At 46.8% G+C, this 16,975-nt stretch overlaps 1 protein-coding gene and 1 long non-coding RNA gene across 2 annotated transcripts in view; one reads left to right on the plus strand and one right to left on the minus strand.

The window, feature by feature from the left end:
• RHPN2 (rhophilin Rho GTPase binding protein 2) overlaps positions 1-16,975 on the minus strand; it is a 62,356-nt gene that overhangs the window by 30,018 nt on the left and 15,363 nt on the right. The window contains exons 2-5 of the mRNA XM_044269729.1: positions 12,432-12,544; positions 8,735-8,863; positions 5,224-5,299; positions 1,254-1,331 (exon numbers count right to left, since the gene is read on the minus strand). Coding sequence (XP_044125664.1) covers positions 1,254-1,331; positions 5,224-5,299; positions 8,735-8,863; positions 12,432-12,544 — 396 coding nt within the window. The remainder of the gene's footprint in view (positions 1-1,253; positions 1,332-5,223; positions 5,300-8,734; positions 8,864-12,431; positions 12,545-16,975) is intronic.
• Positions 1-16,975, plus strand: part of LOC122920315 — a 49,152-nt gene that overhangs the window by 21,908 nt on the left and 10,269 nt on the right. The window lies entirely within an intron of this gene.

Consider the following 16,975-nt stretch of genomic DNA (forward strand, 5'->3'; position numbering starts at 1 on the left):
AATCGCTCACTAGTATGCCGGAATCGCGGGGAGCGGCGAGTACAGGCAGCACATCATTCACCGCTCCCCGCGACTGGTCTTCTCTGAATCCGCGCTGCACCGTCCTGACTGTAAAGTGTCAGGACGCAGTACGCACACTATAACCTGGCGCTGCACCCAGTCAGGTCACAAAGCAGCGCAGGCCCAGGGAAGACCAGCGAGCGTGACTGCAGGAGAGACCGCCATAGCAGAAGTAAGTTTATTTATTTATTTTAGCTCTGATGGGGGTTTGATCTGACATCTGATATGAGGGTCTGATGAAAAATATATATTTTTTTCTTATTATCAGGTGCATCATATAGTCTGAAAAATACAGGATATGCTTTACATACATTCACACATACATTCACAGCCAGGCTCTGCAGGACTCTGCTCTCTGCATGAACAGGCTAGAACAACTTGCCCCCTTCCTGTCCTACCAGTGCCGCTATGTCATGAGCATTCACTTCTCAGTAAGCAAACACGTTCCCAGTCCCAGGTCAGGTAGGACAGGAAGGGGGCCAAGCGGTACTCTCCTGTCCAGCCACATGTCCACTATGTCCGCAGTGCATGTCCACAAGGCTCGGTCAGCTGAACATTAACCCAAAAATCCTGCACAGACTGCAAAGGGGTAGTTTTAATGTACAACCCTGGGCAGCCTAAATATTAAAATACCCATGTTTCACCATGTTTCCATCCAGGCTTCACTCTAAGGGCTCATGCACACGAACGAGTGCCGGCCATTCCGTGCATTGGGGATTGCAAACTGCGGTCCCAAATACATGGGCAACAGCCGTGCAGTTTCTGCAGACGGATGCACACCTTTCCTATTTTTTTGCAGTGCGGAGGCACAGAAAAAAATAAAATAAAAGCACGGAGGCACTCAGTAGCGCTTCCGTAGAGTTCCGTGCCTCCATTCCGCACCACACTTTCCTGATTGCGGACCCACTCAAGTGAATGTGCACCGTATCACGGATGTGGACCCAAACGGCCGGGGCCTGTATATTGCAGACCCGGGGTTTACGGGCCGCTGGCCGGCACACGTTCGTGCACATGAGCCCTTATAGCAGTGAATTGACCCTTTAAGAAGAAGGAAGTGACCCTTGTTATACAAAAGGTTCGGATAGGTTAAGTTCCACATTTCTGCCCATAGTTTTTTCAGGTTGTCACATATCAGACAGTTGTCAGATTCCTCAGTTATCTCGTGTACAACGACCTCCAGTAACGGCCCCTACCTGTCTGAGGTCCATCAGGTCGGCCAGCTCATTCTCATAGTCCGCTCCGTCTTCACTGTAATGTTCCAGTATAAAGTCCTACAAGTGAAAAACCAGCGTTACAGGAGAGCCCACACCTTCCTTACATAGGGATGCTATTTTGGGGATTTATCGGCCGGTACAGAGTTAATGCTGAATGAACGTTTCCCAGAAGGACTGAGCTTTCTACAAATAATTAACTAATGAGGCATTTTTACGACTTTGCAATGTTTGACCAATTTGTCACCTCTTTCATATACCTACCGTTACAGCATTTCTAGAGGTTAAAAATGTAGGGCAGATCCTGGAATTAGACTTTGGTCACTAATAAAAATGTTAAGCACCTGTCCGCAGAATCAACCCTAGTAAACCAGGCATTCCGACTGGTAGGGTTGCTCCTGCCAATCAAAATGATACCTGTATTGTGAAAATCGGTTGAAGCGTTCCTAAAAAATAAATTCTTTATGTAAAGATGACTTCATTGCACAGAGGGGCGGGGCTTAGCCCCATCTCCCCTGTTTTCCAGTGCTGGCCACGCCCCTCAGGGCACTGAAGCCCTCATTTGTATGAAGACTAAAAGTCATTTTTATAGAGAATGCTGCAAATTATATTCACAAGACGGGTATCATTTTAATCAGCAAAATCAACCCTACCAGGTAGTATGTCTGTGTTAACAGGGTTAATCCTGCTAATAGGTGACCTTTAAATTTTGGTTGAGTCTATTGAATTAGTGAATGGAGCATTGCCAATTCATTTGGAACTGTAAGGCTACATTCACACGTCAGTATTTTCCTATATCCCGATTTTCGGTCCGTTTTTTGCGGATCCGTTGTTCCTGAAAATGTTTCCGTATGTCATCCGCAAAAAACGGAAACATGTATAAGGGTCCATTCACACGTCTGTTGTTTCTTTCCTGATCTGTTCCGTTTTTGCGGAACAGATCTGGATCAGATCTGGACCCATTCATTTTCAATGGGTCCTGAAAAAAATCGGACAGCACAATGTCTGATTTTTTTTCAGGACCCATTGAAAATGAATGGGTCCAGATCTGGTCCAGATCTGTTCCGCAAAAAACGGAACAGATCAGGAATGAAACAACGGACGTGTGAATGGACCCTAAAGTTCAATAATCAAATAAAGTTGTTTGGATTTCTTTGAAAAAAAATTGAAAAAAATAAAAATTAAAAAAATTTGTTATGTGTTTCCAGGAACGGATTCCGCATAAAACGGATGACATACGGAATGACATCCGAATGTCTTCCGTTTTTTGCGGATCCATTGACTTGTACCAGGATCCGAATTTTGCGGACAAGAATAGGACATGTTTTATATTTAAACGGACATGCGGAACGGAACAACGGAAACGGACAGCACACATTGTGCTGTCCGATTTTTTCCAGGACCCATTGAAAATGAATGGGTCCAGATCTGGTCCTGATCTGTTCCGCAAAAAACGGAACAGATCAGGAAGGAAAAAACGGACGTGTGAATGGACCCTTAAGATGAGAGAACTTTCTGTGCAGAGATCAGGCTCAGGTCGAATCACAGATTGCAGTATATATGATGGCCATAGGGACGACCCATCACAAGAGAGATCTCAGTGACCTCGGTGCCGCACTGAAATCACGGTGATCTCCAAGGTGACTTGGATAAGGGATGGACATTCGGGTGTATAGACAGAGGAGCAGCGGTGTACCTGGAGAGCAGCGGCGCAGTGAATAGTATATTATGTCTATGGGAACTAATAGATTTTTCTCAGCAGATCTCACCAATGACAACCTGTATGAGGACTGCACTTAAATTTCATCAAGCTATAATGTTGCGCTACATATACTCTCCTCGTATGCACTTTGCATAAACCACTTATTTTTAGTTTTAGGCGGAGTTTCACTTTAAGTATGAAAATGACTAATGGTTATTTCTACCTGATCACACATCAGGATGATTTGCCCCCATGAGGAATGCTGGGTGTACTCTGCATTAGTCACTTTGGAGGGAAGTGATGGGTGTTACCTCCTGGAGATCTGCTCTGCACTTTCTGCATTAAGTTTCCTCCGCTCGGGAGGGAGGGTCGGGCTGATTCAGGGCACGATAATACGTGACGTCGGGATCTCTCAGGTCTCCGTGCAATTAATGAATGAGTCTAAAAATAGTCATCGCTCGTTACCCTAAAGATAGAAACTTTCAGTTCTGGCTTATCTCGCGTCCTTGCAAGAATAGCTAAAACCTCTGGGGAAATATTTGTCCGATTACTCACGGCTCTTCGGTTTCTTTAAACTCTGATCACCTGGCAAAGTTACGGCTGCCGACAGTGCCCAGAGTCCCCTATATGACACTTGTGGGGTCCACAAATCGTTTCCTATATTAACCTTTAGTTTCTATCGCTATAAGGCATGCTCATTATTACAGACGGGTCGGCAGGTGATAACGCTGGGGGGCAGGGGTGCGAGTGCCATTGACCCCCTATACATGAGCTCCGCAGAGCGCTTTGGCTGGCCGTATACTTTAGGCCTCTTGCACAATAACGTAGTGCTTCCATGCCGTGGTTCCGTTCCGCACCGCATGTCCGGATTGCGGAATGCACATGGCCGGTGTCCCGTGTGTTGCGGACCCGCTGTATGCAGGCCACAATACGGCGACGGGGGGGGGGGGACACACGGTCGTGTGCAAGAGGCCTTAGTCAGCTAGCAGCAGAACGCACATATGGCTGACAGCTCCCCCCCACCCCATACGCACGCATGCTCCGCCGAACATGCATGTGTTCTCAACAGGGAGCCTACCTTTCCGAAAACAAAAGGATCAGGCATATTGAAATCCAACAGCCTAATCTGCTCACATTAGAGGGTTGGATGTCCTATCAAAATTGGTTCTGTTGATGTGCATCTAATGTGAATTACGGCGGCTTTGACTTTGGGACAGATACGGGACATTTTGTGGCATCTGATGCCATCATTCTCTGTCCAAAAAGATGCCTGTGTCAAAAATATTCATTTACAGGCAACTTAAAAGGACTGTCCAGTCAAGAGCTACAACCGAGATGTAAAGTAGTACCTACAGGGGAGGGTTACCTGCTATTTGTTTTCCTCAGATCTCGCTCTTTGGCTGCTTAGCTTCATTAGGACACAGCTGTCATCTGTGACTACAGCTTAGCTACAGTGCCTGCAGGGAGTCTGTGGTAGTCTGAGACACACCTCCTGTCTCATCATTGGTTCAGACTGCTGCTCTGTCCCTCCTCCTGCAACTCTGCCTCCTCTGCCTCCTCTGGCTGATGTGTATAAACACAAGCCCATCAAAAGCTCACTGGAAAGTCAGAGCATGGAGAGGGATTTCTATTATAGCAAGGGCAGAATCATTATAAAGTACAAACTACTGAAAGAGATGATTATCAGGTTATTGCCAAATATGTGCTGAGGAAGATGGGCCTAGTAATGGGGAGCCTGGAGTGTCACTTTAAGGGGCATCTCCTCCTAACACAGATCCAATGCATGTCTTATATGTATACATGTACCTCGTCAATATTAGATCAGTGGGGATCCGACTCCTGGCAATCCCGCCGATCAGCTGTTTGAAGAGGCCATGGCACTCCCCAGTGACCTTTTTCTACACCAGTGACGTTATGTTCATTGGTCCATGGCCTAGGTGAAGCTCAGTCCTTTTCAATGGAATGGGCCTGAGCTGCAGTACCAAGCATAGCCACTACACAATGTATGGCGCTGTGTTGGTAATCTGTGAGGAGGCTGCAGCACTCACGGGAGCACCGCGGCCTCCTTAAACATGTGATCGGCAGGGGTGCCGGGAATCAGATCCCATTGATGAACTATCCTGAGACCCTTTAAGGTCAATTCTGCCCCAGCCTCTAAAACCTAGGGTAAACAACAGCAGTTTGAAGCTTCTCCCACGCATTTAATAGACATCTTCCTGTCCAATATACAAATAAAATATTTCCAGTTACCTTGAAGGCAGTCGTGAAATCAACATCCTTTGTCTCCTTAAGGCCGAGAGGGATGAGAGGAATGCTGGCGCTCTGCCTGCAATGGATAATGTATGAAGAGTCAACCAACGAGGGCACATCCTATAAATCCTATAGCAAGACAGCAGTGTTCATTCCTATGGGAGTGCAGTGCATTATGGGTGATGACGGGGGATTGACAGCTCTGCAGCCAAGCAGTAATTCTGTGCGTCCTTGGTATCACAGGATACTTTCTAATGGATTGCATACAATGCTGCATCGGGAGCCATCATGCTGCAGTGATCTCCCTAATCTCTGCTTCTTAGGGAGAATATCTCTGTAATAAGGTGCCATATGGGAGCACCCTACAGAGGCTCCAAAGTTCTTAAAGGGGTTGTCTAGGATTAGAAAAACCATGTACACCTGTACACAGGCTGTGTGTGGCATTGCAGGTCATTGCCATTTACTTCTATAGCGCTAAGCTGCAATACCAGCCACAACCCATAGACCGTAGTGGCGCCGTTTCCAGAAGAAAGGAGACATGTTTTTCTAATCTTGGACAGTACAGAGACACAGAGACTCTGGGTGGCGTCACAATAGAGCCAAGCACACGGCTTTGAGGCTAAAAGAAGGGATCCTTCTGTCTATGACAGAAGGTGGACCCCTCAGCTGGCTGACAGCAGGAGAGTGGTCCGGAGTGAGGGACCCTCTTTCTAAAGTGGGGGTCTCTTCTAAAACCGTCCCTGCGCCTTGAGTCAAAACTACTTCAACCCCTAACTGGAGTAGTTTTCACTCTGCTTTTACATGGAGTCTTTATCCAGACAGTCAAAAAAAATAATCAAAATTGGAGCAGATAACGCCTTTCAATATAAAATAAGGGCTAAACTACTAACCAATTAAAGGGATTTTACCAGAAACATAACATACCTAATGATAGGACCCCCACTGATCATCATAATGAGAGTCCTGTGTCCCCTATTTGAATGGAGCGGTGGTTGAGCATGGGTATCCCGGCTCACTCACACAGACCATTGCTCCATTGAAATGAGAGACTTAGGACCCCCAATCTCATGACTGGTGGGCAGGGGCGGACTGGCCATAGACCCTACAGGGAAAATTCCTGGAGGGCCGATGCTCAAGGGGCCGCCTGAGACCGCCATTTAGCTAAGTAATGATATGACGCTACCTTTCTGACTCGTGAATTCAACTGTATTGTCATCCTGAGGCAACTGGATTAGGAGGACAGAACATGGCAGCTGGTGCTGCCCAGCACAGAGGGGCAGTTTTTGGGGAGGCCTATTGAGCTGCTGGGGCAGTATTTTGTGATGCACTGTGGTAATTGGCTCTGTGCCACAATATGGTATTGCTGGGACCGCCTTCTGTAAATTTGACCCGACTGCAAAATGGGGCCACTTTTAGGTTTTTTTGGGGGTCTCAGTGGTTGGACATCCAGCAAAGTTACATAGAGGAATCATTTTGCAGAGCTCAGCACAGCGACAGCTGTTAAGTGTCCTCATCCTGCTGATTCTGCTCCTTCCTAATCTAAGGAGGCCGAATATAGGGAGTGGGTGGGCGGCAGGGAGCTCACTAATAATAAGTGACTAGAAATGATTGAAGCCGGGTCATGTGCCGTCAGTAATCAACCATGACCTCAGCAGCACTTTACACGCCCGGCAATCAGGGGACGCATACTATGCTGATTACTAATACACGGCTATAGACATAGAAGGTTCCACATATATGACATCCGTCCCCTCCTGTCACAGGTTCATTTCAATGACGCCAGCATTTTGCATTACTTCTACAGGGTTCTGCAATTTTAGCACGTGGTGCATTTATTTGTATTTTATTGAGGTATTTTGTTCTAGGTTTTTATGTTGTTTTTGGCAATAGGCCGGAATAAAATCCAAGTTTCAAGTGTTAAAAGAAAAAAACTTCAAAAAAATGTTGCATAAAACACACAGACACAAAAACAAACAAACACATGGCTTGTTTTTATAAAAAAGTAACAGCGGAATTTGTAAAACAGGCGCTGAAATCACACATGCAGTTTCAGGTGAGGTTTTTGAAGCCAAAACCAGGAGGTTGATCGAGCGAAAAGGAGAAGTAGAAGTAGAAGTGCATCCACTTCTGGCTTTGGTCCAAAAACTGAATGTGTGATTCCAGCGTAAAAACACTATTTCATAGGAATTAATAGAAAATCACATGCAAGCAACTATGGCGACAACTTGCTGCAAAGTTTCCCTGTGCCAACACCCCGCAAAAATTGCCCATTTTCCAGTTGGTAGATACAACATGCAGCGTTAGGCTAGGTTCACATCTGCGGCAAAATTCCAATGCTGGAACAGAAAACTGGTGCCCAATGCATCCCACTGACTACAATTGGGTCTGTCGGGTTTCTAGCATTCTGACACAATACCTGTCATGCTTCGGTGTGGGAGGGAAACACCACACTGAGCATAAGAGGGAAGGGGGGAACAGGGAATCAGGCCTGAGAACTAGGGAAGGAAGATGGACACTCCTAGTAAAACCCTAACCAAAATCCTGACTGACTACCAGTATGAACAGACCCCAGAGGTAGGTGAGTTCATACACAGGAATACCTAGAGTCCTATCAAGCCCTATAGGACGCTGGTACTAATGGGAGGGACGAGACTACCTGTTCCTCCAAAAGGAAGGACGAACAGAAGTCTCCTTCAGGCCTAATACAAACAATAGGGAAAAGCAAAACAGAGAACCCAAACAAAATACAAAAGGGAAAGGAAAGACTTAACTTCTAAGGAGCAATGGAAGCACCAGGAACTCTGCCGAGATCCACACACCAGCTATCCACAACTAAAACTGACGCTATAAACCGCAGAGCATTGTGGGAGAAGCAACAATAAATAGAGACGGTTAAATGGCCATTACCAGAAACAACACAGACGCCTATTGATCCACAAGGAAAACCAGTCAGATTAAACCACATGTTGCCAGTCTCACCGATCTCATGCCACCTGTCGCGGGAACGTCCGTGACAATACCGCTGCATGCATACCGGAAACTCCGCCTCTGATGTGAACCTAGTCTTAGGCTAAAATTACAAATGCAAGTTTTTGAGCCAAAGCCAAGATCTGAAAAGAATAGTATAAAGAAAAGACTGAACTTCTCCCCCCTGCGGAGCCCAAATCTGCCGCATAACCCGCATGTGTGATTCCGGTCTTGCAACTACAAATTCTCTAGTGCAACCCCAGCCAAATAGATGTCAAGTGTGACTGGTAAACAGCTCACAAAGCTCTTATCGGCCAAGGAATTCTCATTCTCTCCTTAGAGACGCTCTGAATAGCCTGGCTCAATATTATCAGGAATGTACGATATGCCTTTCTGGTAAACAAAGGCGAGGCTGGAGGAGTGATGGTTGCCGTTCTGCTATCACCTCCCACCCCAGAGGTCGTCAACCTGCTCTTCATAAAGATGTAAGGCCATTCATGAGTGCTGGCGTGTAAAGATAGCGAGGCCTAATGGCGGGTCTTACTCTGTGTGCTGGTACACCTCCACTGATATGTTCAGACGTTCCAGATCCTCCTTGAGAACTTGCAGGTTGGAGTTCACATAACTTAGTTCCAGCAGAACCTGCTCTCGGATTTTGCTGTTGTTGGTGGCCCTGTAGAGAGGGGAAATAATAGGACATTGTTAGGTCTAAGACATCTCCTGCAGAGCATATTTCATGGGCTAGGTATATGACACATTCTCTGAATTGTTTGCATTCTGCTTTCTACCTCCTTTGAAGTATTATGTATTAGACAAGTAAAAATTTAGGTTGAAGGGCATGTCAAATTCACATCCAAGTAGATGGGGTCTTTCATCTACTGTACAGTTTCTGCCTGAAACAGCTCATCGGAGTAGGTGCTGTGTGTCAGACCTCACTCCATCTGATACTGAAGACTATCCTGAGGACAGCCCATCACTGATTGGTAGAGGTGCTGTGTGTCAGACCTCACTCCATCTGATACTGATGACTATCCTGGGGATAGCCCATCATTGGATTAGTATTGGTGCTGGGCACTAGACCCCACTCCATCTGATACTGAAGACTATCCTGAGGATTGCCTATCACTGGTAGAGGATCTGTGTGTCAGACCCCACTCCATCTGATAACTGATGACTATCCTGAGGATAGCCCATTAATATTTAAGTAACAGAAAAGCCCTTCAACTGCCCTTACAACTAACTTACAGTATGGTCCATCACTGCTTGTTATGAGCAGAAATCGGCCTGTGTAAGAGGTCCGTAACAACCGACATTCCGTTTTATGCTTTTACTTTCATTGAACCTACAATTCAATCCCTGTCTATTCTGGTCTCCATCTTGAAGCTCCTGACGATCGTTACCACAGGATGATCACAGTCCGACATGAATGCCCTAATAACAAGTTGCTGAGATTTCCTCACATACTCAGGAACAGTCTGCAAATTTGTGCTCAGGTGACAACTAAAGCCTAATCCTGTGCAATATATCAAGTACGAGTGTGAAATCCATGTGTGTCCTCACTGGGGGGCAGAACCATCTATGAAGCAAGGTGAGGATTCTCTGCCACTCGGCCCCATCTTGCACTATGCTCCTAGACCCTATCGGTACAGACCTGCACAATAGACTTCTTATGTTCCCTCTCACAATGAGCTGAAATAAGAGAGGGGTTAACTTTCTGTCTCCTTTCTTTTATGAGTTTTTCTCCAGTCTCGGAATTGGGGGATGGCAGACCATTGTCCTCCTGGTTGCTGCGAGCCCTGGACCACCAAAGCAGATCACATGTTAATCACAATGACAATCGTAGTGAAGACGGTGACTTTTCAATGGCCGTGCTGTAAACTACTTCTAGTTCATTACACTTACTAGTGCCAGCCTGCAATGCCGCAGGTTATGGCCCCCTGGTTTTACCCCACAGGATATGGTTCCAAATTTTGGGGTTTGCAGGACGTACTACGTGAAACCTAAAGCTTATATTAAAGGGGTTGTTCGCGTTTCGCTCAGACCCCACAGTGTGACTGGCTCCGCTGTAGTAATCATACTTACCTGATCCCATCTGCTAGCCTCCAGCTCCATCATTGCCCCACCAGCTCTGCAGGTCCTGGGTCAACATCTGTTTGGACAACAGATCACGTGTCCACTGCAGCCAATGAGTGTGCCCTGCGACATGAAGCTTGTGATATTGCATGGCGATGTTGCATCTAATGCTTGTTGATGGCGCTGGGTTGCGATCCGTGGTCCTACGCAACTGGGACATGGCTGTCGCAAAAAATCCAGATAGCCTTTGCCAGCATAGACTGCACTGCAAGTCACGGGCGACTGCAACCTGCTTGCAACTCGTTCACAATTTGGCTGCTATTTTAAAACAGTTGAAAAAATGTTTTTGGTCGCTCGCTTTGAGACTTGCCGTCATATGACGCAAATGGCTTCTCTGTATTTGCTCCTTGCGGTCTTGTGCCAAAGTACACCATTGGGTCTCCAGAGAACAAATCTCATGCAGATAAATGCAAAGCTACTGGAACAGTGAGACTAGAAGCTATAAGAGTGGAGACACCCTTTAAGAAAAAAATTATATTATATATAAAAATATAATGCAGATACACTTCTCCATATGCAATTATTTTTGCATTTAGCTGAAAGGGTTGATCCCTGGCATGGTGCCCTCTGTGCACAGTCACAGTGCAGTCTTTCGGAGGAGGCAGGTTGGTAACCCTGACATGCTCACCCATATGCATAGTCACAGTGAAGACCTCCAAAAGGTGCCCTGTGTGCACAGTCACAGTGCAGACCTCTGGAGGGAGCGGGCTGGTAACCCTGGCATGGTGCCCTCTGAACACAGTGACAATCAGGTCCTCAGGAGGACCAGGTTGGTAACCCTGACATAGTGCCCCTGTGCATAGTCACAGTGCAGTCTTTCAGAGGAGGCAGGTTGGTAACCCTGACATGCTCAACCCTGTGCCTGGTCACAGTGCGGGTTGGAAACTTTGGCATGGTGCCCCCTGTGCACAGTCACAATGAGGTCCTCCAGAAGAGCAGTTTGGTAAGCCTAGAATGGTGCTCCCTATATAGTCACAGTGAGGTTCTCCAGAGGCAGCTGGTTGGTAACTCAGACATGGTGCCCCCTGTGCACAGTCACAGTGAGGTGCTCTGGAGGTAACAAGTTGACAACCCTGGCATTGTGCCCCCTGTGCAGAGTCACAGAGAGGTGCTCCGGAGGGAGCAGATTGATAACCCTGGCTTGGTGCCCCATATGCATAGTCACAGTGACATCCTCCAGAGGGAGCGAGTTGGTAACCCTGACATGGTGCCCCCTGTGCGCAGTCACAGTGAGGTCCTCTGGAGGTAGTGGGTTGGCAACTTTGGCATGGTGCCCCCTGTGCAGTCACAGTGAGGTGCTCTGGAGAGAGCAGGTTGACAACCCTGGCATGGTGCCCCCTGTGCGCAGTCACAGTGAGGTCCCCTGGAGGTAGCGGGTTGATAACCCTGGCTTGGTGCCCCCTGTGCATAGTCACAGTGCCGTCCTCCAGAGGGAGCGGGTTGGTAGCCCTGGCATGGTGCCCCCTGTACATAGTCACAGTGAGGTCCTCTGGAGAGAGCAGGTTGGTAACCCTGGCATGGTGCCCCCCTGTGCGCAGTCACAGTGAGGTCCCCTGGAGGTAGCGGGTTGGTAACCCTGGCATGGTGCCCCCTGTGCATAGTCACAGTGAGGTCCTCTGGAGGTAGCGGGTTGATTACCCTGGCATAGTGCCCCTGTGCGCAGTCACAGTGCCGTCCTCCAGAGGGAGCGGGTTGGTAACCCTGGCATGGTGCCCCCTGTGCGCAGTCACAGTGAGGTCCTCTGGAGGTAGCGGGTTGGTAACCCTGGCAAGGTGCCCCCTGTGCACAGTCACAGTGCCGTCCTCCAGAGGGAGCAGGTTGGTAACCCTGGCATGGTGCCCCCTATGCATAGTCACAGTGCCGTCCTCCAGAGGGAGCGGGTTGGTAACCCTGGCATGGTGCCCCCTGTGCACAGTCACAGTGCCGTCCTCCATAGGGAGCAGGTTGGTAACCTGTGCTTGAACTGTTGCTACAATCGATGCGCTGTCTCGTTGTGTTCATTAGGATACGGCATCTGTTGGGAATCTGCTCTGGGAAATCTCAGATCACCGAAGCCGACAGAACAAAGGCTTCATTTTGTAGCCGAGTACAGAGAGATGGGAACGTACCGCAGGAGGTTCTCAGCCCCGGCTCTCATCCGCATCGCTTTCAGGATCTGATTGTTCAGCCCGGCCCTTTCATTCTGTAATTTGCTGCGACCGGTCTGTGCGACGGCCTTGCCCTGTGATGAAGAAAGAAAATGTATATATGTCAGATATGTAAGCAGCAGGCTGTAGGTTAAAGACAGCTTTTTCTTTGTAAATCGGTGTCACACAACAGGAGGCAATTACCGAACAGAGTCCGTCATCACATCCCCATAACCAGCGCAGGTAGCTGGAACCCATTAATGGAATACAGAGTTTACATTTGAAGGAATTGTCCAGTTGTCCAACTCTGAGATCACAGAGAGGAAGGGGGTCCTCTGCCCAGGATCATCAGCTCTTGGTGGAGACAACAGTTCAGGAATCAGTAACCCTTGGCACTCTAGCTGCTGTGTAACCACAACTCCCAGCATGCACACTTACTGTTCTTGTAACAGTCATAAAAGTGAAAGGAGGATTCTGGGAGTTGTAGTTTCAGAAGAGCTGGGGTGCCAGAGGTTGCCGATTCCTGCAATGGTGTATAGCCATAGCTAGTCAATTAAAGGGCATCTCCACTTGAAGAAAAACTGAGACTTATATTACAGCATCCATAAGAACAGTTACATTCACAGAGTCATAGAAGAGTCTGTGACCATCATACTGCTCATATGGCCAGTTTTTGGCCAATCTACTTAAGTGGGACCTCCCCTGACAGGTCTGTTTTAGTGACTACTTGCATGCCCCATGTACAATACTGGTACATCTATTCTTATGACTGTGCATTGTGCCGTTCCTCTAATACTCTTTCTAGAGGTTTATAAATGAATTTCCAGCAGTCTGCAATAAAGGGTCCATCTGGGTGTATCTATGCGCAGTCTGATACTATCCAATCAGTACGGTTAGCGCCAGACTGTGCAGGGGCACACCCAGCTAGACCTTTATTGCAGACTGCTGGAATCATAACTAGGGATGAGCGAAGTGACTTCAGATGAAACATCCGAAGTCGATTTGCATAAAACTTTTTTTCAATACTGTTCGGGGCGCTACTGGAAAACCTCTTTAAGAATGGGTCTGCATCGTTCTGCAATTTTGTTGTCCGCATCCGTAGTTTCCTCCCGCGGCCCCACAAAAAAAGATGGCGCATGTCCTATTCTTGTCTGCAATAGTAGACAAGAGTAGGCATTTCTAATAGTGGCGGCCATGGGCAGAACGCACACGGGCCGGTATCAGTCTTTTCCGAATCCGCAATTTGCAGACTGCAAAACACTACTGTCGTGTGAATGTAGCTGTCACGGATGGTGTAACAGAAAACAAGAAGTTACAAATAAGGATCCGACTGGCTTGATCCGAAACTAAGGAACAAAAGGGTGACCCCTATTTAAGCCCTGAAACTCTCCCTGTCTTCTCAGCCCATGCAAAGATCTCTATGATAGAAAATTGCATGCCCTCGTGCCTCGACTGTATGACACCTGAACACCCTATAATAGTGAGGGGACACGACCACCGGCTCCCTACACTTAATACGGAGGGAGTCAGGGTCACCTAGGATCAAGCAAACAGGAAAACACAAATCAATGAACAGACTTATCTGTAGAAGCCTCAGTTGTAGCATTGAGCATGTACACACTCCAGGAAGTTGTATAAACCGCAAAGTGATGCAGTATGGGAAGGGATTTAAAAGGGATGCAATCAGTGCAACTACATGACAGCTGAGAGAGGCTAACGAGATGACAAAACGAAAGCAAAACAAAAGAACCTCAAGCAGGAGGTTCTGAAGAATGTCTGTCAGAGCTTCTCAGATGTCTGGTGGTGACAGTAGCCTAAAGAAGTACTACCACAAAATGTTTATTCTCTGACCTGTTAGAAAGGTACATGATGTAAACTGTAGTGAAGGTCCTTTCATTACCAGTGACTGTATTTGTGAGTTATAACCTCCCTTCTGATCCTCAGCTGTGTCATGTGACCAGCACTCTGACCTCCAACTGACACAGGACAGGAAGTCAGTTCCTTCTCTATTCATTCCTATGAGACTGACACTGAGGCTCCCATAGGAATACATAGAGAAACTGACTTCCAGGTGCTGTGTTATTTGTAAAGTCAGATGGCTGGTCACATGACACAGCTGAGAATCAGAAGGGAGGTTATAACTCACAAATACAGTCACTGTTAAGAAAATTACCTTCACTATAGTTTACATCATGTACCTTTGTAATAGGTCATAGAATAAACATTTTGTAGGGCTGTTCACTTGCTGGCTTATGTATCTCACTCATGAAAAGTTATTTACTTCAACCGTTTCAATATTATGGCCTATCGGTGTATGTAGCCGAAACGGTTGCCTCCGATGCGTTTTAGTATTCGGTGGAGCGGTCTGTACAGGACAATAAGGGAAGCCTGGCAATTCCCTTTTAAAGCGGCGATCACTTCATACACGCATACAGTATTTATTGCGTTTACGGGACATCCTGATGCATTAATGTTGTCTTGCATTGTTCCGGTTTACTCTTCTCAGGATCTGAGTCACTCTTTAGTGAAAGGCGACCACAAGGGGTGGATGATGTCACCAGACAATGAGGTGTCAGCGGGAGGCGAGGAGCAGCCATTGTCCGCTCACAGTCACATTACGCACAGAACACCCTGCGTTCAGCCTTTATCTCAATGAGCAGTAAATTGGGCTGTTAAAGGCTGGAAGAGGAGGCGTTATTATCCCAGTGGGGCGGACGGACGGGGCAATTTGTCAGCCCTGGAAAATTTGTGACTACTTGAGAAATGTTTAACTGGCAGCTCCCAGACCCCAGTGCAAAATCATTAAGAGGGCCCTAGGAGAATTAGGGACCATATGAGCCCCCCTCCAAGGCCCCTCAGCCTAGGTGCAATCACACACTCTGCCCCCTTCCTCCATAGTTATGTCCCATTTTATAGGTTATCTGAATGAGGGTCCAGCTAGAGTGATTGCCCATTTGATGTAACAAAAATATGGGAAAATGTCCAATTTTCAGAAGACACAGTCCTCTTCTAATCCCCATACACATGCATGCTCAGCCAAGCACGCAAGTTTGCTGAAGAGGGAGAAAGCTATTGCTGGAACATCCAAGACCGAAGACTTGTACATGTTGAATTCCAACAACACCAAAGGCAACACATGGGACTGATAAGATGAATGGAGGCCGTCAGGGGAAGAGATGAGGAATATGTTCAAAGATGGACATGCCCTTTAAGTCATGTTGGAAAGAATGCCTTTTGAGTTATGTTAGTTTTACATATGACATGTAAAACGCTTATCATATGGAAAGTTTACCCGCATGCACTATATGCAGAAAGGGTCAGCAGCACATGCTGTGATATCAGAGGACGGGTGTGCAGAGCGCAAGGTATGCATGTTTTTTAGTTCACACCCAGTTATTGATACGGTTAATGCTCACAGCGAGGATTCGCCATGGAAAGAGCGTGCCCTCCAACAGCTGGTGAACAATGGCTGGCAGGAGCGCCCAAAACTGGAGACCTGCCTGGAATACAGAATCACATATGATAGGAAATGTGCATCAACCAACCCTGGTACTAACTAAGTCCTTAGCAAATACCCATCCCTAATGAGAAGGTCAGTACACATAGGAAATATCTGGGCTAGGCTGCGGTAGATGGATAGATAGATAACACAAATAAACAAACAAAAATAAAACAAAAATTACACCTAGCACGTTACACAGGTGTAAGCATCAATATATGCAGAGGCACTTTATTTTATATATCTTTTTATGACATTAATTGATTCATTTATTTATGAATTTTCAATTATAGTCATATGGACTTTTGCATTATTGATTATTGATGCACTTTGAATTATTGATACTATTTGTGTTATTGTTTTATATATCAATAATGTATTATTGATACTTAAAGGGCTTCTGTCACCCCCCATTTAGCAATTTATAAGTATTGGACATTAGCTATTTGCTAGTGTCAGTTGAGTCCATATATATCACTCTTACCTGTCTCTGTGCTGCAATTTCTTAGAAAAACATACTTTTATAATATGCTAATTACTTCACTACCAGCAAGTTGTGCGGTTACTTGCTGGTAAGCCGCCGCATCCTCGGACTATAAACACACCCCCTCCTCCACTTGATAGACAGGGCCAGCGAGTGCTCTTCTCCTCCCGTTGGCCCTGTCTGCCCATGAAATCCCGTGCCTGCGCCGTACCGGTCCTCATTCAGCGCAGGCGCTCTGAGAGAAGGCATTGGGTAGCAGTGTGGATTTGAGGGGTGCGCGACACTGGTGGCGTATTTATTATGGATACTTTTCTTCCCCCGTAATCTAGAGGATGTTACCTCCACTGTCATGTTGGAAATCCAGGAATGGCGGCCCACTGACATGGGTGGTGTTCCGACTTGTTGTCATGTGTAATCAGCATTTGACATACTTGTTGGACTCCTCGTAAGACTAGGGGGCTAATGAATAAAATCAATATTAGATCTTTGCGGTACTACCGCTGTATATACTTTTTACCCCTATACCAATACTTTGTTACTGCC

This window comes from Bufo gargarizans, chromosome 10 (assembly GCF_014858855.1).
Source record: "Bufo gargarizans isolate SCDJY-AF-19 chromosome 10, ASM1485885v1, whole genome shotgun sequence".
In the NCBI taxonomy this organism is placed as follows: Eukaryota; Metazoa; Chordata; class Amphibia; order Anura; family Bufonidae; genus Bufo; species Bufo gargarizans.